The following is a 24,416-nucleotide window of genomic DNA, read 5'->3' as shown; positions in this document are numbered from 1 at the left end:
GCAGGTTTTTGTTTTAACCCGGTTGCTTAATTAGAAAGCAATTCTTGCCTATAATTTAATTTCATGGCTTTTCAGTGCTTTAACTCTATGTCAGGTAATTCTCATATCCTAGATTTTCTTCCCCTTTCTAAGGATATCATCCAAATTATTTGAAGGCTAAAATGGATGAGTAATTCTCAGCCCTTTACTTTTTTCTCTTCACCTTCCTTCCAAGTATTTAATTAAACCCAATAGTGCACGATAAATACACACAGGTTTAAATGGTAACAAGCTAAATGGAGAAATGCTGATCTCTTGTCATTTGCATGTTATTGCTAATTAGGAGCAATTAAAATCCAAGAATACAGCTGTTTAAGACTAAAATAAGCAATAAGGGTTCAAAATCTTAACAAGTGAGACAAGTAAAGTGAAGCAGAAGTGTTACTTGAGCAATAAATGCTTATTAAGCAATTGGGTTGGAGCAAAAACCTGCAGCCACTGCGGCCTTCCAGGACTGTGATTGAGGACCCCTGTACTATGGGATTAATATTATTTATCACTGTCCCTTACAGTATCTGAATGTAGGCCTTGTTATATGCTAATGATCTAGGTTCTGAGTCCCTCTCTTCCTGCCATCTTTGAGGATATGTAATATCTTGAGCTAATCTCAGTCACAGCAGCTCACTTTCCTTGCTCCTTGACATCAAAGCAGCCACATATGATGCTCAGTTTATAAAAAAAAAAAAATAGAAACAACTTAAACCAGAGACACAAGTAGATGACAAAAGGTTTAGATGTCAAGCCCCTTACCTGCCCCATTTGGAAATTACTGATAGAATAAGCAAGCACAGAGAGAAAAAGAAGCACTATGACACCCTACAACAGTAAGAATAATAACAATAAGAATAAAATAAATGGTTCTTAATAAGTGCAACTCTTTTTTTTGGAAATGATACAGTAGATGAAGAAAAGAAATGAATGAGTAGCTGAAACCTCTAAAAGCACTAATTTATACCTTTCTGTAGGCATGTATTTAACACTGATCTCTCTCTCTCTCTGTTTTTTTTTTTTTCCAAGATACCAGGAGGATATTAGCAGCCATTGAAATTAGCAATTAACAGATGAAAAGAAGTAAGAGTCACAACAAGCTATGGGTTCTTCTTTGAGTGAACAATCCGATGAGTGTCCAAAATCAGTTCGAAAAATCTTGTGACATCCTGAGTGCATGAGTGGCTTTCACTGGTTAATTTTAAACTCCTTCAAGCCTGGTAAAGCTTTTCTCCTTATTCAGTCAGCACAGCTGTAATTTTTTCTCTTCAGTGTGAAGTGTCTGGTGTGACAGAAGCGCACATATCTGAGTGAAACTTTTGCCACATTCCCCACAAATGTGTGGCCTCTTTGCTGTGTGTGTTCTCTGGTGAAACCTGTATCCAGACTGATAGCTAAAGGTTTTCCCGCATTCCTCACACCTGTATGGCCTCTCTCCTGTGTGAACTCTCTTGTGTGCTATAAGAGTGCACAGGTGAATAAAGCTTCTTCCACATTCGGTACAAGTATGTGGTTTCTTGCCGGTGTGAATATTCTGGTGAACCCTAAGGTCGTATGGATAATTGAAGCTTTTCCCACACTCTGTACAAACATGTGGCTTCTTCCCACTGTGGATTCGCTTGTGAACTTTAAGCCTAAATGTATGACTAAAACTCTTGCCACATTCTGTACATACATGTGGTTTCTGCCCTGTATGTGACATCTCGTGAACCTTAAGACCTGAGTGGTACCTATAGCTGTTCCCACATTCTGCACACCTGTATGGTTTCTCTCCAGTGTGAATTACCTGATGTGCCTTGAGTTTGTCCTTACGGGTGAAGACTTTCCCACATTTGCCACACATGTGTGGTTTCTCTTCTATGTGTGCCCTCTGGTGTGCTTTAAAAGCAGAATGAAACATGGAGTCCTTCCCACATATAGCACAACTGTACAGTTGTGCCTGTCTCTGACTCATTTGATCTTTCATCTTATTTGGCCGCTTTTTAAAATTTCTTATATCCTCAGTCATCCACCATGGCATCTTCTGGCTTGATACATTTTCACATGCATTCAAGTCCACCTTAATTTTGTCTTTATCTTCACATTCTTCACCAGATTCAAATTCTTCTTTGACTGCTGGGTGCAAATGCTCCAGTGAACTTGCCAAAACCTTTTCTTGTTGGCTGCACTTTGCATCATGTTCAGCTGAAAACTCCTCATTTTCTTTAATACTGTGACTGATCTGTATTTCTGAGGACTCTTCTTTTATGTATGGAGCCCTCAGTTCATGAACCTCCTCTTTAATTGGGAATCCCTCTTGACCACTGAGTTCCTCTTTAAAGGTTACTGGTCTCTCCTTCATGTCTTCCTTTACAAACAGAGAAAGCCTGTTGCCGTATTCCTCTTGACTGTTGACAAGTCCATATTCAAGAAAGGTCTCTAACAGGGAGCCCACTTCCTGAGGCCCACAAGGAGTCATGCGTACTGATTTGAGAACCACAATTTTGTTACATCAGTTCAGCCTCTGTGAAAAGATAAACAGAAGAGACATCCAAAAGTCTATTAGAATGGCACTTGGAACTATGTCTATACAATGGTACTGTGGCATTTTTGTAACGTTCGTACCCCAAATCCTTCAACTTGCTTCTTGTATTGAGTATGAATAGGAACAAATATTGTTATTGACAATGTGCATAACAGTATTAAGGTGCAAAAACCCCTAACGGTCCTGAGAGACAAATAAACAATCCTGGGTCCAGCAGAATGAAACCCCAAGAACTGCTGTGTATGTTAGTAATAGGTAAAATGCAGAAAATCTGAGGTTTATTATAAGAAGGTGTGATCTGGAATAGTGTAGTGGCTCTCAAGTTAGATATATATATATATATATATATATATATATATATATATATATATATAGAGAGAGAGAGAGAGAGAGAGAGAGAGGTGTGTGTATAATCAATCAAGAATTTAAAAACGGGATATACTGAAAATTGACAGAATGAATGAAGGATTTCGTTGTGTTAGATTGGTAAGAACCTATTATTATTATTATTTCTTATTTTAATTAGCTCTTTTCAATTCTGGATATTAGGCCAGGGGTCAAACTACCTGTACTGCTCATCACTGACAGTCATTTTTTAGATACAATTAAAGGGAGTAAACTCTACAGGAAAAGGTGAATTAAAAAGAATATTGTAAAAGAAATGTAACCATGAAAGAAATGGCAAAAAAAGCACATTTCTAAAATATGTTTACATGTAAACATACTAGCACATATTTCTGAGCGCAAAATAAAAGAAAAATCTTTACCAATCAATTAGATCATTTCGAAGAAAGACTCAAGCATTTATTTGTGAAACTGGCTGCAGTGTTACCACGGGACTGAACGTGAACGTGAGAGATCCTGGTTTACAATATAGGAGCCTGTGCAAGTCACCTAGCCACTCTGCTCAAATTTTTCAAAACATCGGTGGGCACTTCTGATATACCCTGATATTTTAAATCTCCTTGAATAATGGTATCGACCACACATAAGTAATAAGCAGTCCCAAAAATGGCATAGGCACTATGTATCTGTCATCTGGAGTTGGAGTTTTGAAGTAGCAGCCAAGCACTTCACTGTCCGGTGTGTCACGGTTGTACTGTCTACCTTAAAATATGGCGCATAAAGTGAATAATTAAAAATTTTTATCTCGAGAAAATATGCCATTCAAAGTTTTGATGCATACTAATTATTGAACAAGTGGTGCTGTCGGCTTGATGACAAATACAACGTTTAAAGCAGTAATCAGAACTTTAAAAGAAAACTACAACAGCAACGAAAAGACAATGATAATGTCAGCAAAAATGTAAAAATGCGCTTTTTTCCAAATGCACTCCACCAACTAAAAATGTAAGATGAGTCGGGTTACTTACAAATAGCAATTAAATCAACTGCAAGTGAATCAGCTTTACGTAGGCCTACCGGGAGGACGCGAGTCCTTCAATTTATTCCTGGAATTTCACCTTCAGCGTCGCGGATTCGCGAGCAAAAACTGGCGACGCGTCTACTGAATCGGCCCGTTCTGACCGAGACAACCATGTAATGTTCGGACCAAAAGCCAAATATAAAAATCAAATCATCGCCTCCATTTCTCTTCCATAAACAGCCCGAGCCAACAGCACAGTTGTACACACTGATTTCCGGTGTTGCATTATTTTTGGTCCCCAACCCCAAAAAATCATTCCCATTTTGTCGCATTACGAGTGCAGTATTTACCAGTATGTTTGATCTGTGGCGACCCAGTTTGCTATATAACTCCTAACATTTCGTTTCTAACGGTATCTTATTTATTTTTTAATGGATGTAAAACATCGCTAAAAGATATTTAGACCTTATCGTGATCCGTACATCCCTCCTTGCCACCCCCCTCTTTCGTTTTAAAATAAACTTTATGTGCAATGTGTACATTACAACAATATAGACAACAAATGAGGGCGGTACAGCATTTTTTTTTTCAATTTCGTTAATGTTATTTCACTGCTGACTCTTGTGCTTTTTATTTTTATGTATTTTTTTTTGTTGTTTTTGTTTACTTCCATTTCCAGTTGAAAGTGCTATTAGAACCTTAGAAATGCTGTGATGAGAACAGTTCATTGGTAACTTATTCCATGTGTCTGTGTTTCTCTTCATAACGTTTGTGCAAAATCTGCTCTTAACCAGCTTCCAACTGTGTCCCCCTGTTCTTGTTGAGCTGTTTGAAAGTAACAGCTGAGATTCGGTGTGCTAGTTCCTTTTAGAATTTTAAACACTTCAATCACCTGTCTGTGGTTCTTTGCATTAAGAAAAATTTCACCTTTGTGCCAAATCTGCCGTTAAGTTTACAACCGTGTCCCTGTGTTCTTGTTGAAAATTTCATTTTAAAGTAACAAGTATACAAATTACCTTCATAATTTTAAACTCTTTGATCATATCACTTTTTGTTCTCCATTTGCTTATGCTGAAAAAGTTTAACTTTCACAGCTTCTCCTCCTAATTCATTCCCCGCATTTCTCTAATCAGCCTAGCCAGTCTTCTCTGAACTTTATCTACTGTTGCGGTGTCTTTTTTGTAATATGGAGACCAAAACTGAACACAGTACTCCTGGCGCATAATATAAGCTAAGCATAACCTTCCTTGAATAGTACTCCACACATTGTGGGCACTATATAACCAAACATCTTATTAGCCTTCTTCTGTACACTCTATGCATCCCAATGACTGACCCCTGAAGAACATCACTTTTATTTTCACTCAGTTCTGGAAATTTTCCATCCATCCATAACCCTTCCCTTCTGGTGTTTCGACCAGTTTTGCACCCACCTACACACATCTTCCTGATTTTACAACGTTAATTATTTCATAAGCTTAAACTCCAATGTCTTCTTTTAATGTATTGATTCAAATGTAATGTAGATTGCAGTGCTCATTTAATCCATGTAAGGTTGCTGTGCTTACTAACCATGGCACAGTGTTGCATGTTGATTAGCACATGTGAGATTTTCACTCTACTCTGTATATGTGACATTATTGCCCATATCATTTGTCAAGAATGATTGTTGCTGCCTTGTTTTTGAGTGTTTTATTATTAATAAATAGGGAGCTCCACCCCCTGCTTGCTTCGCTTGCTCACCCCCGGGTTTAGTTAACCGGATATACAATTTAAAGAGATTGTTATTTTCATTTCATTCATTTTTTATTTCTTGATATTTGCCAGTAATGAAGCTGTAGTGAATGAATAATTTCTCCACTTCACGTCTCTGCCTCTTGTGTTGTGGAGATGGGGGCTGAATGCACGCTAAGGAGATGTGGTCGCTCCTCGGAAACACCCCCTAAACAGTGATACAATGGGAAACAAAAAATTTTTTTTTTTACCTCCTCTATGCTTGATCAGCTGGCTTGCTGCTGCTGGTTGTGCCGTGCTGCGTGATCTGCATGTCGCACTGCGCTTCAATCATTTAAAAGCCTGTACAGCAGCTGTCCTTTCGTCTCACTTCCTTGTCTCGTGCGAGGTTAAAGTGTCTCCGAGAAAATCACGACTTGACCCAAGAATTTTGTATTATAATAAAGATATATTAAAGCACAGATGGAAAATAAACTATTATAACAATTTAACAAAAGCAAATTGTATGCAATGCTGCTGTTTAACAACAGCAAACTTTTACAAAACAATAAGAAAAACAAAATGGGCAGTACAGTAGATGATGGTAGTTTAAGTGTGTTGGTTGAGTCTGCACATTCTCCCTATGCCCGTGGATAGTTTCTTTGGGTGTTAAGTTTTCTTCTATAATTCAAAAGTGTGCTCAAATTTCTGTTGATGTTTGACTGTTATGTTTTTGGAATAAAATAGAAGAAAAAGTCAGATGCCTCCCACACAACTTTGCCTTCATAAACCTGTGATTTTTTTTTTTTTTTAATATTGCGGGGACAGCATTTTTGTTCTGTAGAAGAAAATGGAAGAATTATATCTTAATAAAAATTATATTCTCATTCCCCGATTGAGATTCCACTGTGCAGTAAATTTGGAAGGGCTCCATCACTTTCTGCACAATTAATTGCATTGCATTTCATTTTAAATTAAAACATTTTATATTTTTTGCCTATAATCTGCACTAAATAACCCATAATGACAAGTGTTTTCAGTAATATTTGCAAATTTATTTAAAATCAAAAACTGAAATTCTGATTCAAATAAGTATTTAGACCCTTTGCTGTGGCATTCCAAATTGTGCTCAGGTGTGTTCAGAACTTGATTTGGATTCCAGTTGCAGAAAAATGAATTGATTGTACAACATTTAGAAAGGCAGACATGTACCTGTGTATATATAAAATCACACAATTCACACTGTATGCCAGGACAAAAAATACAAAACATGAAGTCCAGGGAGCTCTTTGTAGATCTTCACAATCCGATTGTGGTGAGGCATAGATTAGGGCAAGGAGATAAAATCATTTCTAAAACTTTTAGTCTTCTCAGGAGCACAGTTTTCTCAATAATTGTGAAATGGAAGAAGTTTTGGATCACCGGGAATGATCCTAGAGTTGGCTGCCTGGCCAAACTGAATAAATAGGCAAGAAGGGCACTGGTCATGGTGATGATCAAAGAACCCAATGGCCACCCTAACAGGTCTTCAGAAGTCCTCTGTTGAGATGGAAGAACCTGTCCAAAGAATGTCTGTCTCTTCAGCACTTCATTATTCAGATTTTATATGATAGGTTGGCTAGATGGGATCCACTATTGAGTAGATGGTATGTAACAGTTTAAAGACTCTGAGAGCATGAAGAAAATGATACTCTGGTCTGATGAGACAAAATGGAAATCTTTGGCCAGAATTCCAAGCACTATGTTCAACAAAAACTAGATTCTGCATATCATCTGCCTTACATCATCCTTATGGTAAAACATGGTGGAGGCAGCATCTTGTTATGGAAGTGATTCTCAGTGTCAGGGACTGAGTGACTAATCAGAATTGAGGGAAGGATGAATACAGCCCAATACAGAAGGGTCCTTGAAGAAATCCTGCTCCAAACTTCATGCCACCTTAGACTGGAGTGACTGTTCACCTTTAAGCATAATGATCTGGATCATACAGCCAAGACTACACTAGATTGACTTTCAGACAAGTCTCTGAGTGGCCTAGCCAAAGCCCAGACTTAAACCACATTTCATACTACAAGAACACAAAAATACACATTCAGCTTAATATAGGTTATATTTTTGCAAATTTATTTTCTGTTTGAAAACCCACAGCTTGTTGTATACTGGCAACAAAACTCTTATCTTCTAATGAGCAGGTAACTGTAATAATATCATAACAAGTGAGCAATAATAAAAATGGAAAAAATACTTTTTTTTTATTATTAATATTTCTTTTGCTTACTAGACCATTGGATTCTAAGACAAATGTAGCAGCTGCCATACGTGGAGGGGCTGAAGTTCTTCAGGCTCTTGTTTGCTTCAGAATTGGTGTCAGTGCCTCAGACAGTTCTGAAAAAGTGGAAGCTGAATCCTTAGGCCAAGCTTACAATTTACAGGTCAGTCTAAATTCCATCCTTACACATTGTCAGGAGCCATTGCCAGTGACAGAAAGAATGAGACTGAGAGTACAAGTAGATAAAATGAGGTGCCTGTGCAGTGTTATTTAGTTCACTCGCCGTGATGACAGTATGGTAAGACCTCTGGGTACATCTGCTACTTCTCCAGATGTAGCAGTTTGTGTAGACCTAGAGGCAGATCCAAGTCATGGAGGAGAGATTACATTTCTTAAATAGCGCGTAAATTGCAAAGACGTTGTAGAAAATATTCACTGAGGACATGGTGGTGCAGTCTGTCTAGCAGCTCTGACCTGGAAGAGCAAATAGGGGGGAAAAAAAAGATGGATCAAAAAATGTTTGGCTCAAAACAATCTGGAAAACTGAATCATTCCATAGTATATTAATTGAACAGTCTGATGCATTCTGAGGGTGGAATAATGACAAAAAATGTTCACATGCTCGACAATTTCTCCTCAGGTATAACGTCGCTCTAATGCTCAAGACCGAGGTCAACCTCACTTATTAGTCCTGACTGGTCGTATTGCTGTTTTCTTATACTTGCTTTGAGAGTTTGGCCTGCTAAGGGAATGAATTCTCTGGTGTAACTTAAGATTCTTTAAATGATTAAAGCTAATCCCACATTCTGTGCAGGTGTGTGGTTTCTCTCCTGTGTGAATTTTCTGGTGTGACTTAAGGGAAGACGGTTGAGTAAATCTTTTCCCACATTCCGAACAGCCATATGGCTTTTCTCCAGTGTGAGTCCTCAAGTGCACCTTCAGATTGATTGTGTGAATGAATCTTTTCCCACATTCTTTACAAATGTGGGGTTTCTCCCCCGTGTGGCTTCGCTGGTGTATCGTGAGGCAGATGGCATACCTATAGCTTTTCCCACACTCGGCACAACTAAATGGTTTCTCTCCAGTGTGAATTCTCTGGTGGGTTAGAAGGGCAGATGGCTGAACAAAGCTTTTCCCACAGGCAGTACAAGTGTGGGGTTTCTCACCGGTATGAATGCTCTGATGAACCCTAAGGCCAGAAGGATAATGGAAGCTTTTGCCACAGTCAGCACACACATGTGGTTTCTGTCCAGTGTGAATTTGATTGTGTGCCTTAAGTTTGAATTTGTGACTGAAGCTTTTTCCACATTCAGTGCAAATGTGTGTTTTCCCATCTCCGTGAGTCCTTTGATGAGCCAATAGGCCTGACTGGTAAGTGAAGCTCTTCTCACACTTTGCACAGCTGTATGGTTTTTCTCCAGTGTGAATGCGTTTATGGATCTTAAGCCTGCTCTTCTCTCTGAAGCTTTGCCCACATTCACTGCAACTGTGTGGCTTTTCCCCTGTGTGTATCCTCTGGTGGTTCTTCAGGGCAGACTGATGACTGTAAGTTCTTCCACACTCTGCACAACTATATGGCTTCACCCCTGTATGAGCAATAACATGTATTTTAAAAATACTAAGTGCATCAAAACCTTTCCCACATTCTAAACAGTTGTACAGTTTTCTCCGTTTCTGATGGGTTTGGTCTTTCAATGGATTTGGCTTCTTTTTGAATTTTCTTATATCTTCTGTCATCCACCATGGTGACTTCAGCTCAGAAACCTTTTGACCTTCAATTTCATCTTTCTCTACATGAGCATCTTCACGTTTACCTTCTGCCTTGATTATTTGGTAGTTGAACCTCAGAGACCCCAGACTCTCACATGTGGCATAATTGCCTGAAGATCCCACTTCTGGTTTAACATTGTGACAAACCTTTACATCAGAGGCCTCTTCTTTTAGGCACAGAAGCCCTTGCTCATGAACCTCCTCTTTAAATGTGAAGGACTCTGGAGTGATGGCCTCCTCTTTTAAGCAAAATGGTCTCTGAGCCATACCTTCCTTTTATAAGAACAGAAAAGCCCTCCTCACATTCCTCTTGACTGCATATAAGCCAAGGGAAATAGAGTCCAGAAGACAGGGCCAGTTCAAGATTTGTTTGATCAATGGATATTCTGTGGAAACACAAACAATACAGAAATTAAAAATAACAAATATATTCAAACATTTTTGGGTTTCCTCAACAAAATCTTTAATTTCCTCCTTTCACTTTAAATGAATCATGGACAGCAAGACCACCACAGGTACTCACTGCTCTTTACGAAAGAAGAATAACTTTTCCATTCAGTTCACCTGTTACCTACTCCAGTCCCAGCTTAGTCACTACTTGAGTGAAGAGCACATGTTGTCCTCATTTCTTTGTAGGTTGTTCCCCCATTTTACTTTATACCTACCAATTATGTGCAGGGTAAGTTGACTAGGATCTCTAATCTGGCTCTCTATAAATAATTTAGGATTCTCTTGGCTTCTGCTTTATCCTCAATGCTGCCAAAATGCACTCCATTTCCTTGCAATCCTAATACTGAACTGGATTAAGTATGGTTTGTAAATGGAATTAAGGAAGGTAGTATCTAAGAACTTGTAGAAAGCAGACCATTACTGAGGCTTTGTTTATTTATTGTACTCTTATATAGCACTGCTCTCAAATAGTGTCCACAAACAGCACTTGCAGTTACCAGGTTTACACATAAGGTATTTTTCATGTACAGCGATTACAATTATAAATACTTAATAAATTGTTCCTATGTAAGCACAGCATACATTTAAAAAATGTATAATATTATCGTTATTTCCAAAAATCTGCTTCTAAAATGATCTTTTACCATCTAGTCTACAAAAAAAAAAAAAAAAGCTTTGATCCTCCTGTTTGCAAATCTTTCATTTTTTTTTATTAAAAAATTCATAGGTGGAATCAAACAAGTGAAGAAGTTTGTCATGTTTATCATGTTTGCTGTGTGCCTTTAAGATTATATTCAAAAGAAACTGATTCTTTAGTATCAAAGTGAAAATTGATCTCTGCAAAGTGGTTGAAATTAATTACAAAATGTAAAACACACAAAATGCGGTTATTTAAATATTCACCACCCTTTAATATGACACCCCTAAATTATCACTGATGCAGACAATTGACTTTAGAAGTCACATCATTAGTTCAATGGAGACCATCTGTATGGCATTTCAATTAATTGTGGTAAACACCAATCAACCGCATTAAAACTACTGACAGGTGAAGTAAATCATGTTGATTATCTTGTTACAATGGCTACTTTCATCAAGGAGTGTTGATAAATTAGGGAGCAAATGAGCAGTTAGTTCTTGAAGGTGATCTGTTTGAAACAATAAAAATGGGAAAGCATATTAAAGATTTTAATGACTTTGTCCAGGGCCAAATTGTGGTGGCTAGACAACTGGGTCAGAGCATCTCCAAAATGGCAAGTCTTGTGGGGCTTTTCAAGTATACAGTGGTTAGTACCTAAAAAAAATGGTCCAAGAAAAGACTTCCACAATATTAGGAAGGTGGTTTAAAAAAAGGCATTTCATCTAGAGTTTGCTAAAAGATATTGGAAGAGTCTGAAGTTGGTTGGAAGAATATTGTATCGTCTGATTTGACCAAAATTAAGCTTTTGGCCATTAGACACCATCAAAAACATACCATGCCCGCCATGAAGCATCGTAGTGGGAGCACCATGCTAGAGGCATGCATCTCTGCAGCATGCCATTGAAGGTTTGTGAGGGTAGAAGGTAAAATTAATTAAGCAAAATACTTCCTGGTGGAAAACATGAAGCAGTCTTCAAGAAACCTGTGCCTTTGGGGAAGATTTATTTCCTAGCAAGTTAACCATCCCAAACATAAAGCCAAAGATACGCAGGAATGGCTAACAAACAACAATGTTAATGTTCTGGAGTGGCCAATTCACAGTCCACATTTAAGTCCAAGGGAGAATATAGGGCTGGACTCTAAAAACACTGTTCACTAACAATCACTGTGCAACCTGACAGACCTTCAGCAGTTTTGCAAAGGTGAATGGGGGGGGGATTAGTAGTGTCCAGATATGCAAATCTGAAAGAGCCAGTGCCTTGTGACTCAAGTCTCTAATGGCTGCCAAAGGTATTTACTAAGGACTGACTCGAATGGCGAAAGCATGGGTGGTGTTAGTATTTGCAGAGACCAGGATCATAGTCTCCTTTGTGATTTTCGCACAGTACTACTCAGATCAATGAATCGGAGAGCAAAACTCTCTTGAATCTTTGAGGTCATCTGCCCAATATATAAAAATATAAAATTGAAGATCCCTTTTGCCTTTCACACAAATTATTGTGACTCAATCAAATAGATAGACAAAAAGAGCAGAAGCTTACCAATATTATTCTTGTATATTACCCCCCAAAAAAAGATGAAGACCTAAAGTTTCTTAAGTCTCCCTACTGATGCCACTGGAGGAGAGTACTTATAAAACACAAAACAGTTGATTGCATTTTTGTAAACCACTTTGCAGAGATGTTTTAACTTTGACATTAAAATATTATTCTGTTATTTAGTTAAAAAAAAGCATAAATCCACTGTGTTATATAGTAACAGTAAAATATAAAAACATGCACGTCTGTGAATACTTTTTATAGGCAAATATGTTACATTTTGTGTATTATGTTCTGTTTATTCATGTTTTCCTTTAGTATTGTACCTAAAGGACTACTCTGCAGGAGACATGCCAGTAAGAATTTATTTATGCAGTGTACATATAACCATAAACTTCAACTGAATTTACCAATATGCAGAGTATAAATTCAGTTAAAGGAAAAAAACTGAAGCTATGGAGTTTCAAATTTTAATGTTCTAAAAAAATACAAAAAAATTAAAAGTGGAATGATCAAAAAAGTACTCGTATCTATAGCACTTAAAAATTGTATAGTGTGAGTCCAGTTCTTTAATTGTTACTAAAGTGTTAAACTAACGACGTTATTAATGAACAAATTAAGAACAAAAGAAGATACAGACTGAGAGGGAAGCTGACGTCATTATGCACGAATGTCATAATTGGCATCCCTAAAAGGAGTGTTATAAAACAAATCGGTTCAGTTTTACACGTGCAAAATACTAATATTCCAAATCATAGTATTGTGTACGAACAACAGTAGTGTTGATGGTAAAGGAGTACGAGCACATTTTGTGACAAGCTGCTAATATGCAACGGCAGTCTTAGAATTTGAGATAAGGTTTTAATAGCGGAAGCTGTTTTGGTGCATTCATTCATGAGTCTGAAAACTTGATCGAACCATCTTAAAAGCGTTTGCCTACTTGCGAGTGACCGACGATCAGGAGTACAGCGAACAGAGAGGAGCAAAACACTAACCTGGCGGTCGGTGCACTGAGACGGTGAAGCACAATTCAGGCGAGATCTGACAGCAGACTGGTAGAAGGTTGATGGCGAATCGGCAGACGGTACTACGGAAGCCGAATGCTGAACGGCCGGGAGCACGTGAGAGAGAGTCCCGGACTCGCCGATTTGCCCCAAAAATCACATAGATTGGCAGCTTTGCTGGTCTGGAATCGCTGCTGACGAACTATGCCGTATGCAACACATTTCCGTTTCGCACGCCCTCTTCCGTACAATGAAATTACATTTTCCCCGCGAACAATTATTTTAAGCCGCTGTATATTTACAGTAGAAGTTCCCGTCATTCACAGTGAAACTTGAAAGGTTTGTTAATAAAGAAATATTATATATTCATTAAAAAACACCAGAGGTACAAATTGGAGAGCGGTGACAAAATGTCGTGTGTCTTATACCTAAAAAATAGTATGCATGCGCGGCGAAAATCGGACACGGAGCTGGGATATTCACAGATGCCGTATTCGTTTCAGCTAGGCACGTTAATAGACCGGCCATCTTGGAGCGGTACAGAGTGCATCGATTTAACCTGTGACTTTGACAGAATGCCTCAAAACTGTACAGTCTGTAAATGCAGGACAAGGAGAAACCTACGAAACCTACAGACATGACAGAAAAGTATTACTTTTCACGGGTAAGAGCTCGTATTTGTGTTTTGATATTCTTACTAACTTGTATTTCCTATTACCAGTATTAGTTAGTTGTCAGCCTATTGCCAAAATATACAATATACTTTGTGTATATATGTATATTTTTATATATATATATATATATATATATATATGTGTGTATATATATGTATATATATATATGTGTATATATATATGTGTGTGTATATGTATATATATGTGTGTATGTATATATGTGTGTGTATATATGTGTGTGTATATATATATATATATATATATATATATATATATATATATATATATATATATATATATTCATTCATTCATTGTTGTATGGACATAAGTAATTATATTTCATTTTTCAGTCTTTTATGTTTTGTGATCTGCTTTACGACCATCATGTACAGTATATATGCCCTCGACATCACTGGGACTGCCCGCAGGTGGTTTGAGTCCTTCTTTGGCCGATGTTACTGTGTGCTCTGCTGTGAGGAGATGTCAAGGGTACAGCAGGCATCACTGGGGTGACTCAAAGTCTGGTGTTGGGCCCTCTCCTCAAGGTCAGTAGGTCCTATCAGTGAGTGCTGATGCTACACAGCTATATCTGTTGTTTCCTCATGAAGATAGCATGGCATCAGCTTTAAACTCTGCATGTATCATTGACATTGCATCCTGGATGAAGGAATGACATCTCCAGTTCATCGTGATAAAGAGGGACTTTTTGTTTTCCCAACTCTTCTGTTTGTTTATCAAATCATCTCTGTTCAGTTTGGCTCACTGTTGCAGACACCCACCAAATCTGTGGAAAACCTTAAAGGGGTGATTGATGAAGAGATTTTCATGTTGCTATGGTGTCTCAATCATGCAGATTTACTCTGTACAATATCTGCAAGATCGGACCATATCTGACAGAGTATGCAGCCCATCTCTTGGTCCACGCTTTGGTCTTGTCCCTTCTAGACTACTGCAGCTCTCTGCTTGCAGTAGTACTGGCATGTGCCACCAAGGTGCTGCAGGTGATTCAAAATGCAGTGGCACATGTGATGTTCAACCAGTCAAGGTGAACACATCACTCCTCTCTTCAGATCAATACACTGGCTTACTACAGCGGCACATGTTAAGTTCAAATCCTTGATGTTTGTCTGTAGAGTGGTCAGTGGGTCTTCATCAATTTACATGGAGACACTTCTGAGGTCAGATACGCCTTCTCAACCACTGCTGTTGAACAACATCTGGTAATGTCATCTCTGCGCGTTATGAAATTTCAGTCCAGAATCTTCATGTGTAGCTTCATCTGAACTGCTGATTTACTCAATATGTTTAAGAAGCACTTGAAGACTCCCTTGTCTGGTAAATTTTTGTCTAACTGAAATTTAGTTGTTTGGTTTTATTACCTAGGAATTGTAACTCACCTGCATTTTGTTCTGTAATATTTAGTTGTGATGATGGGTTTTGTAACCTAGTCCTATAATACTTATTTCCAAACACTCCCCCAGACTGATGCTTACTTAATTATGTTTTTATAAGTCACTTTGGATAAAAGCTTCTGCTAAGCAAATAAATGCAAATATAAATCTTTACATATTATTGTTAATATGTGCAAAATAATATTATTTCAAGGACATATCAATACTTGTAAGATTGGATAGGGTTTTGTTCAAACTACCTGCACAAAATATGGAATAAACAGTCCTATTGGTCATTGCTACTGAATGTTAGTCAATAACAGCGGTACAGTTAAATAAAATAGACAAGAAACTGAAAATGTGTTTGAGGTATTATATTTAAAGTATTTTGGACTCAACAGTTAGTTGATGAAATTTTGTTCACTGCTTTCCAAATCCAGGCATTCTGAATACTAACTGTATTATATTAAAGGTGTCAGCACTCGTCCAAACAGTCTGCTGTATTTGTGTTCCTTCAATTGTAAGTGAAGATGGGCTGTAGGTCCACATCTCCTGCCTTTTCTCCTCTATGTACACTAAAAATAGAAGATGGCACCTGTTACCACATGCCTGTGTTCCTTCGATAGATGTGGACTCTTAGACTCTTTTCCTTTTACCTTTGCACTAGTTGTCGGTGGCACCGACTCTTTTCCTTTTACCTTTCACTATGCACCGTTGGTTACAAGTTGTCGGTGGCGACCCGTCTCCAACATGTCTGCGACGCAATTTCTGTCGCGACCCATAGTTTAAGAAACACTAGGGAAACCGCAGAAAACTTCAAAGTACTAACAAAATCTCGTCGAGAAATTAACTTATTTAATTCTGTCAAGCAAGACGCATGTGCAGAAGTAACGCATGCTCACTGCAATTGAGTCCTCCGGAAACACGGGACCGGATCGCGAGGCGAGTGTTTTGTTTAATATTTCTTTCCTCCCATACTTTCGGGTGCAACGAGCACTAATGTCCATAAGACTCTGAGATGCTAATGACATTGGAGCGTTTTGATTTACACAGAGCCAGCAGGGTCGCAATCCGTGGGGGCGGAGGGACGTAGGACGCACGCTCATGCTTTCCGAGAGGGGTCTGGCTGCAGACTCTGTAAGCTGTGGAGGGTATTCTTGGTTTTCCCGATCAGCGCTCACATGGAGTTGGGCGTTCGGGAGCTCCGCTTCTGCTGCGTTGTGATCTCAGGGTTTTCTCATTTCGTCCAGTCTATTTTTCCATCGTCGTATTATGTCGTGTTACATCGTAATTGGCCTGCTGCTCGTAAGTAGTCAAAAAGAGTCGTAAAACTGCTAATTGGAAGCCATGGTCACTGTAGAATGGTGTTAAAACTAACCCGGTGTAATATGCATCACTCATAGGGCACAGTATTTCATAGAAAGCCTAGTTTTTATATATTGTCTGTACGTATGATAATACAATAATAATAAAAACGTGTATCAGAATTATTCATGAAACTGTTTGCATCATGTATTTAGTATAAATGTTCTACTGTCATTACCAAATTTAAATAATTTTAAGATTGGTCAATTAAAACGGTTAAAGTCAGGAGCACAATATAGAAATGTTCATTATCCTTACTATACATCTATGGAGATATCATATATATATATTTTTATCTACATACTGCCCCTTTACATAGTTAAGGGATGCACATGTTCTACAATCATACCATTTAGAATGACCAATCATCCTGGCCTGCATGTCTGTAAGGTGTTTGGAGAAAACAAAATATTGGGACAAACCCACTTGAGAAACAGAGAGAATTTGCAGACTCCACACACATTCCATGATATGCACTCTTTTGGTTATAAGTAGAGGGCCATAGTACTACAGCTTTGATTTTTTTGCAATTTGAGCTCAAACATAAGAGATCGCTTTTGTTCACACAGTGTCAAAGTCTTTGGCAGCATGGTGGTTTTAAAGTTCAGTGATTCCTATATTTGAACCCAAGACGATGGAGCTGTGAGGTGGCAACACTAAAAAATGTCACCACCCCCACATTGATATTTCTGTTGAAATTGAAATAAGGTACAGTTTTCTGAATTGTTTCACTTATTTTAGTTATTCATGCTTTAATAATGTTCACAGAGACGTTTACACAATTTTTAGCATTAGCTAAATGACTGAAAAGCCCTGCAATGTCTTTCCATTATAAAGTCATCCTCAAGTGCAATCTCAACTCTGACTGGGTCCCATAGAGTCTTTATTATCATGTAGTAAAATTCTTCTTTGCAAGTGCTAATCAACTTGCAGTACGTGTCATGATTATTAAGTCTATCCTTGAACATTCAGCCTTTCTTACTTGAAAAATCTCAAATAGATACAATACTAATTTAGAAAATACAATGTTCATTGTGTATGGTGTGTTTAACAAGAACAGAGTTTTCTATGTTATCAAAGAAGCAGGAGAGGACTATGCTATACCATATTAGTTGAAAGTGTTTGCCAGTTGTACTTGAACTGACTGCACAAACCAACAGTCATTTTAATACAGCTCTTGTCAGAAGCTGGATGGTAAAAAAAAAATAAAAAATAACTAGCCAAAATCAAATATGACAAGAATTAGTAAAATAGGCTAAGATGTGAGGCAAAAATCATCAGTAGCGAATCATAGTGAGAAAGGCAGAAACCACAAAATAGTGAATAGAGCAAAAACCAAAATATTAAATGGAAACCTTTGTCAAGGAGCAAAAGAGTTTTAGTTGAGATTCTATGAGATTCTAAATGTTCAAACAAAAATGTTGGCTATTAGATTGTACCGACAAACTTTGACGATGAGCACTTTGTGCTGCTGGCTTATGAGTCATTGTGCTGATGAAAACACTTGGTGTGACTTCTGGTGCTCCACGTATGAGAAGAATATATTTTATTTTTAAACACCATCAAAAGTGCTTCCGATTCATAAACCAAAGTGGTGACCAGATTTGTTAACATATGAAACCCCCACATTTTTAGAGGCCAAGGTGAAACTGAAAAAAAAAATCAACATAAACTCAGGACAATAGTTAAGAAGTCTCTCACGTTTTTCTTTTCACAGAAGCTGGAATGATGCAACAGTGCTACAGTTCAGTGGTCTGAAGTATTGTATGACCTTCCATAGGCCCAAGAAAGAGCAAGGATTTGTGTACAGCCAAGAGGATTATGAGTGGGTGCTGTCCCTTCATACAAGGAAAAGCATGGAGAGTGTTAAAGAGGAGGTAAGCACAGAAGAGTCTTTCCAAATTAAAGAGGAGGTTAATGATCTGGGGGCACCATTCATTAAAGAAGAGCTCCCTGAAATAAAGGTTTGTGTTAACATTAAACCAGAAGAGGTGCCCTTAGATGAAAAGAGTCATGATCAGAATAAAGAAATCTCACCAAGGTCTTTGAATTGTACTCATCACACATTTAAGGAAGAGTCTGACACTGGAAAAGAGGATACCAAAATCGACTCGATCAAGGAGGACTTTAAAACATGTGAAAGTGTTTCCAGTCAGCAAACTCCATGGTGGCTGACAGAAGATATAAGGAATTTCAAAAAGAGACGAAATATGATGAAAGACCAGACAAATCGGGAAAGGTCCAAACAGTACATTTGTTGTGAATGTGGAAAGACTTTTATTTATCTGTCTGGCCTGAAGCTTCACCAGAACAGTCATACAGGAAACAAACCCCACAGTTGTACTGTGTGCGGGAAAAGCTTCACTCGAATATCTGCTCTTAAGTCGCACCAGAGAATTCACACTGGAGAGAAACCGTATAGCTGTGCTGAATGTGGCAAATGTTTCAGTCATTCTTTTAGCCTTGCGTCACACCAGAGAACTCACAATGGCGAGGAACGGTACAAATGTGTAGAATCTGGAAGACTTTTCAGTCCTACATTTGACCTTGATACAGACCATAGGATTCGCATTTGTCGGTCTTTAAGTTCAACGTTAAGTGAGCCGAGCCCTGAAACATGGATGTCTCTGTAAAGGTAAACACACTCTGGGGACGAGAGGTCCTGTGAGCATAAAATGGTAAGAAGGGCATCAGATTATCAATAGGTGAAAAATAGGCCAGTTGAAAATGGCCATATACCTCTTTGCAGGTTTTGAGATATTGAGGACTAAAAACATATAGCATGGCAAGAAAAACAGTGTTAAGTCCTAAAACATGAATAATCTAAAAATCACGACAAGTGAGGGAAGCGGCACTGACACCAGAGAGTGTATCTGCTACAGACAAGTGAGAAAGTATTCAGTTGATCCCACTGGCTGTTACTGGAAATGGATGTACATAAATAGAAGATCTCCATATAGGAAGACTTGTATTGTGTGTGTGTGTGTGTATTATATATATATATATATATATATATATATATATATATATATATATATATATATATATATATATATATATATAAACACACACACACAGTGCATCCGGAAACTATTCGGAGCGCATCACTTTTTTCACGTTTTGCTATGTTACAGCCTTATTCCAAAACGGATTTAATTCATTTTTTTCCTCAGAATTCTACACACAATACCCCATAATGACAAAGTGAATAAAGCTTACTTGAGATTTTTACAAATTTTTTGAAAATAAAAAAAAATGAGAAAGCACATGTACATAAGTATTCACAGCCTTTGCCATGAAGCTCCAAATTGAGCTCAGGTGCATCCTGTTTCCCCTGATCATCCTTGAGATGTTTCTGCAGCTTAATTTGAGTCCACCTGTGGTAAATTCAGTTGACTGGACATGATTTGGAAAGGCACACACCTGTCTATAGAAGGTCCCACAGTTGATAGTTCATGTCAGAACACAAACCAAGCATGAAGTCAAAGAAATTGTTTGTAGACCTCCAAGACAGGATTGTCTCGAGGCACAAATCTGGGGAAGGTTGCAGAAAAATTTATGCTGCTTTGAAGGTCCCAATGAGCACAGTGGCCGTAAGTGGAAGAGGTTCGAAACCACCAGGACTCTTCCTAGAGCTGGCCGGCCATCTAGACTGAGCGATTGGGGGAGAAGGGCCTTAGTCAGGGAGGTGACCAAGAACTCGATGGTCACTCTGTCAGAGCTCCAGAGCTTTTCTGTGGAGAGAGGAGAACCATAACAAAAGGACAACCATCTTTGCATCAATCCACCAATCCGACCTTTATAGTAGAGTGGCCAGATGGAAGCCACTCCTTAGTAAAAGGCACATGGCACCTGTCTGGAGTTTGCCAAAAGGCTCCTGAAGGACTCTCAGACCATGAGAAACAAAATTCTCTGGTCTGATGAGACAAAGATTGAACTCTCTGGTGTGAATGCCAGGCGTCACGTTTGGAGGAAACCAGGCACCGCTCATTACCAGGCCAATACCATCCCTGCAGTGAAGCATGGTGGTGGCAGCATCATGCTGTGGGGATGCTTTTCAGCAGCAGGAACTGGGAAACTAGTCAGGATAAAGGGAAAGATGACTGCAGCAATGTACAGAGACATCCTGGATGAAAACCTGCTCCAGAGCGCTCTTGACCTCAGACTGGGATGACAGTTCATCTTTCAGCAGGACAACGACCCTAAGCACACAGCCAAGATATCAAAGGAGTGGCTTCAGGACAACTCTGTGAATGTCCTTGAGTGGCCCAGCCAGAGCTCAGACTTGAATCCGATTGAACATCTCTGGAGAGATCTTAAAATGGCTGTGCACATGCGCTTCCCATCCAACCTGATGGAGCTTGAGAGGTCCTGCAAAGAGGAATGGGGGAAACTGGCCAAGGATAGGTGTGCCAAGCTTGTGGCATCATATTCAAAAAGACTTGAGGCTGTAATTGCTGCCAAAGGCGCAAAGTCTGTGAATACTTATGTACATGTGATTTCTCAGTTTTTTTTATTTTTAATAAATTTGCAAAAACCTCAAGTAAACTTTTTTCATGTTGTCATTATGGGGTGTTGTGTGTAGAATTCTGAGGGAAAAAATGAATTTAATCCATTTTGGAATAAGGCTGTAACATAACAAAATGTGGAAAAGTGATGTGCTGTGAAAACTTTCCGGATGCACTGTGTGTGTGTGTGTACATATATATATATATATATATATATTTATATATATATACAATATATTTTAAAGTTTCTATCATTGGGAAGAAACACTACTTTTCCCTGTGTGAAAAAGTAATTGCCCCTTGTTAAAAAGAACCTAACTGTGGTGTATCACACCTGAGTTCAATTTCAGTAGCCACCCCAGGCCTGATTACTGCCACACCTGTTTCAATCAAGAAATCACTTCAATAGGAGCTGCCTGACACAGAGAAGTAGACCAAAAGCACCTCAAAAGCTAGACATCATGCCAAGATCCAAAGAAATTCAGGAACAAATGAGAACAGAAGTAATTGAGATCTATCAGTCTGGTAAAGGTTATAAAGCCATTTCTAAAGCTTTGGGACTCCACCTAACCACAGTGAGAGCCATTATCCACAAATGGCAAAAACATGGAACAGTGGTGAACCTTCCCAGGATCTACCCCAAGAGCAGAGACGACTCATCCGAGAGGTCACAAAAGACCCCAGGACAACGTCTAAAGAACTGCAGGCCTCACTTGCCTCAATTAAGGTCAGTGTTCACGACTCCACCATAAGAAAGAGACTGGGCAAAACGGCCTGCATGGCAGATTTCCAAGACGCAAACCACTTTAACCTTTTCATCGATATTGCATTGAATTTTGATTCCATGTTTGTTGAACTTTTGGAAGGCAAATTACATCTGGCGAAAAGGAACACAGCATTTCAGAAAAGAACATCATACCAACAGTAAAATATGGTGGTGGTAGTGTGATGGTCTGGGGTTGTTTTGCTGCTTCTTTGTCTCTACAGGAAATTTGTCTGAGAATAGCATTCACTTTTTCAAATCTCTTTGCATAAGCTCTTGTCTTGTGGGGCTTGAAATTTTCCCTCGCTGGATTTCACTTTGAACAAACAACAAGTCTTTTAATTTTAAATTCTTTAATTTATATATGCCTCTTCATTGGGAAGAAACACCTCTAACCCAACCCCGAATTAGACAATCTACAAGTCTCTGTCTTAAAGTTTAACCGAGTAATTTCCATCATTTAAAAACTGCATTTTGTGTTTACTTGTGTTATATTTGACTAATGGTTAAATGTGTTTGATGATGACATTTTGTGTGACAAACATGCAAAAGAATAAGAAATCAGGAAGGGGCAAATAGTTTTTCACCACTGTATGTATATATATATATATATATATATATATATATATATATATATATATATATATATATATCTGTTTCTTCATTGGGAAGAAACACTACTGCACCAACATTTTTGAATTTTTTACGACGTTCTACTTTGTCTTCTACTCTTTGTCATTTATCTCCGGCCCCAGGCGTGGTTAAATCTTTTCTCAGAAAATCTTGTCTCGCGAGATGTGAAAGTGTCTCTCTGAGCAAATCACGTCTTGTCTCCTTCCAAGATTTTTTTTTATAAAAGATATATATATATACACACACACAGTGGAACACAGTTTCTTAATCTATGTGTTGTGACTCACCATTGTATTTATTGAAAATGTTTTGCAAAGTGTCTCGCAATGGATATATGCTGGTGTGTTGTTTAAGTAATCAACAGTGCTGCACTGTAATAATAAGGAGTAATTCTCCAACTGGGACAACTATGCCTGTCAGCAGTGATTTTCTAAGGATGATCCCATCTCATCTAAGAATGTCAGTGATGATTCTGGAAGGGGGATTATTGCCCCTCTGCTATGACTGTTGGTTGTGATTCTCTCGGGGGGGACACACCCCCTTACCTTCTGAAGGTTATCATGGACTGGGCCTTGAAGACACTAAGAAGGGCAAGATTGGGTCATGAGAAAAAAGTTTAAGAAGCTCTGCAATGAAAGATTCTTTATCAGGAACACCAAACCTTGGAAGTATCAAACCCTGGGTTATGGAGAGCTGTAGTGGCTGCAAGTTTTTGTTGAACTTGTCCTTGCTTAGCCACCAGCTAGTGCTATGCTGCCTCTGCTGATTATTCTCTCAGATTTAATCTGTCACTGCTTGTTTGATTCAGATGTTAACATTTTTAAACTCAATAAAACAATACATAAAGCTCTAAGTCTGCACACTTCTCTTATTTTCAATTCCTACTACATTGCAAGCTCATGGTAGGTTGCTGTGTTGGTGATATTTTTCTGTTTATGGAAACTGTTTTGAATTAGTGAAAAACAAATCTTCATCTTAAAATTTGATGCCTTTCCACAACATTCACACGATCTGTGATTTTAAATTGTAATGGTACTTAATGTAAAGATTAAAGCCATGTGTAGTTTTAAATGCCTCTGTTACATTGAGTGGAAAATAATTAATTAATTCACATTATGTCTTTTTTAAAATAAAATTTCTATTTGCTCATTGTTTCTTAACATTATATTGGATCATTTTGTTAATTACAAATTCTAAGTAGGTGAATTGTATCAATTAGCATCAATACTTTTAACCATTCTTCCTAGTAGAGTTTTTGCAGGTCATTCAAGTTGGTTGGCTCAAGGAGCCCCACAGATTCTAAGTGGAACTGAAATCAGGATGTTGGCTCGGGCATTGTAAGGACTGTTTGTGTTTTGTTTTTCCCCCAAGCCTTTCCAGTGTAATACAGGATGCTTTTTATCTGCAGGGACCGGAAATCTCTTTAAGGCTTATGGAAAAAGTATAGTCCAAAGGCGCAATCCAGTCAACTTGTATGATCTGCAAAATCACTCATAAGCAAAATAGGGTCAGATGTACCCCGGAAGACTGAAGGATACTAGCTTGAATACTTATACAATCAACATTTATCACATTTTTAATTTTTTTGAAATATAATTTTGACAAATGATGTACTTTCCACAGAGGAAAGCAAGGATGGACTGGCTTCTTGACCAATTTGGAAGGTTCCTTGTCTACCCAAAGGATCCATATAATGTATGAAGGATTTAGGTGGATGTTTTGCTTGGGATGGTTTGTGTTCCCTTTCCCAGAAAGGATTGTTAAATGGAAGACCAAAGGCG

At 38.2% G+C, this 24,416-nt stretch overlaps 3 protein-coding genes across 10 annotated transcripts in view; 1 reads left to right on the top strand and 2 right to left on the bottom strand.

The window, feature by feature from the left end:
* Window positions 1-22,451, top strand: part of LOC120536865 (zinc finger protein 286A-like) — a 43,824-nt gene extending 21,373 nt beyond the window's left edge. Inside the window, exons 1-3 of one of the 6 annotated variants that reach the window (XM_039765392.1) lie at window positions 16,352-16,671; window positions 17,301-17,439; window positions 18,449-19,753. In XM_039765392.1, the coding sequence (XP_039621326.1) occupies window positions 18,498-19,364 (867 nt within the window). In that variant the 5' untranslated portion in view covers window positions 16,352-16,671; window positions 17,301-17,439; window positions 18,449-18,497 and the 3' untranslated portion in view covers window positions 19,365-19,753. Of the gene's footprint in view, window positions 1-13,728; window positions 13,966-16,351; window positions 16,672-17,300; window positions 17,440-18,448; window positions 19,755-22,226 lie in introns of those variants that run through there. The other 5 variants (XM_039765397.1, XM_039765393.1, XM_039765394.1 and 2 more) reach the window with 5 other exon arrangements.
* LOC120536860 (zinc finger protein 501-like) lies at window positions 1,039-4,376 on the bottom strand. 3 transcript variants are annotated; one of them, XM_039765382.1, is made up of 2 exons: window positions 3,925-4,376; window positions 1,039-2,530 (listed from the first exon to the last, which is right to left on the bottom strand). In XM_039765382.1, exon 2 carries the CDS (start codon window positions 2,483-2,485, stop codon window positions 1,271-1,273), a length of 1,215 nt encoding a protein of 404 aa, XP_039621316.1. In that variant the 5' UTR covers window positions 2,486-2,530; window positions 3,925-4,376; the 3' UTR covers window positions 1,039-1,270. The 3 variants fall into 3 exon arrangements, with proteins under 3 accessions (XP_039621316.1, XP_039621318.1, XP_039621319.1); XM_039765384.1 differs by having other exon boundaries at window positions 3,974-4,376; XM_039765385.1 differs by lacking the exon at window positions 3,925-4,376 and adding an exon at window positions 3,319-3,337.
* LOC120536856 (zinc finger protein OZF-like) lies at window positions 7,798-13,551 on the bottom strand. The gene is made up of 2 exons (XM_039765376.1): window positions 13,293-13,551; window positions 7,798-10,055 (listed from the first exon to the last, which is right to left on the bottom strand). Exon 2 carries the CDS (start codon window positions 9,934-9,936, stop codon window positions 8,578-8,580), a length of 1,359 nt encoding a protein of 452 aa, XP_039621310.1. The 5' UTR covers window positions 9,937-10,055; window positions 13,293-13,551; the 3' UTR covers window positions 7,798-8,577.
* Window positions 22,452-24,416: the final 1,965 nt, after the last annotated feature.

This window comes from Polypterus senegalus, chromosome 10 (assembly GCF_016835505.1).
Source record: "Polypterus senegalus isolate Bchr_013 chromosome 10, ASM1683550v1, whole genome shotgun sequence".
NCBI classification, from domain to species: domain Eukaryota; kingdom Metazoa; phylum Chordata; class Cladistia; order Polypteriformes; family Polypteridae; genus Polypterus; species Polypterus senegalus.
The sequence above is the reverse complement of the archived record's forward strand: the minus strand, read 5'-3'. Positions and strand labels throughout refer to the sequence as shown.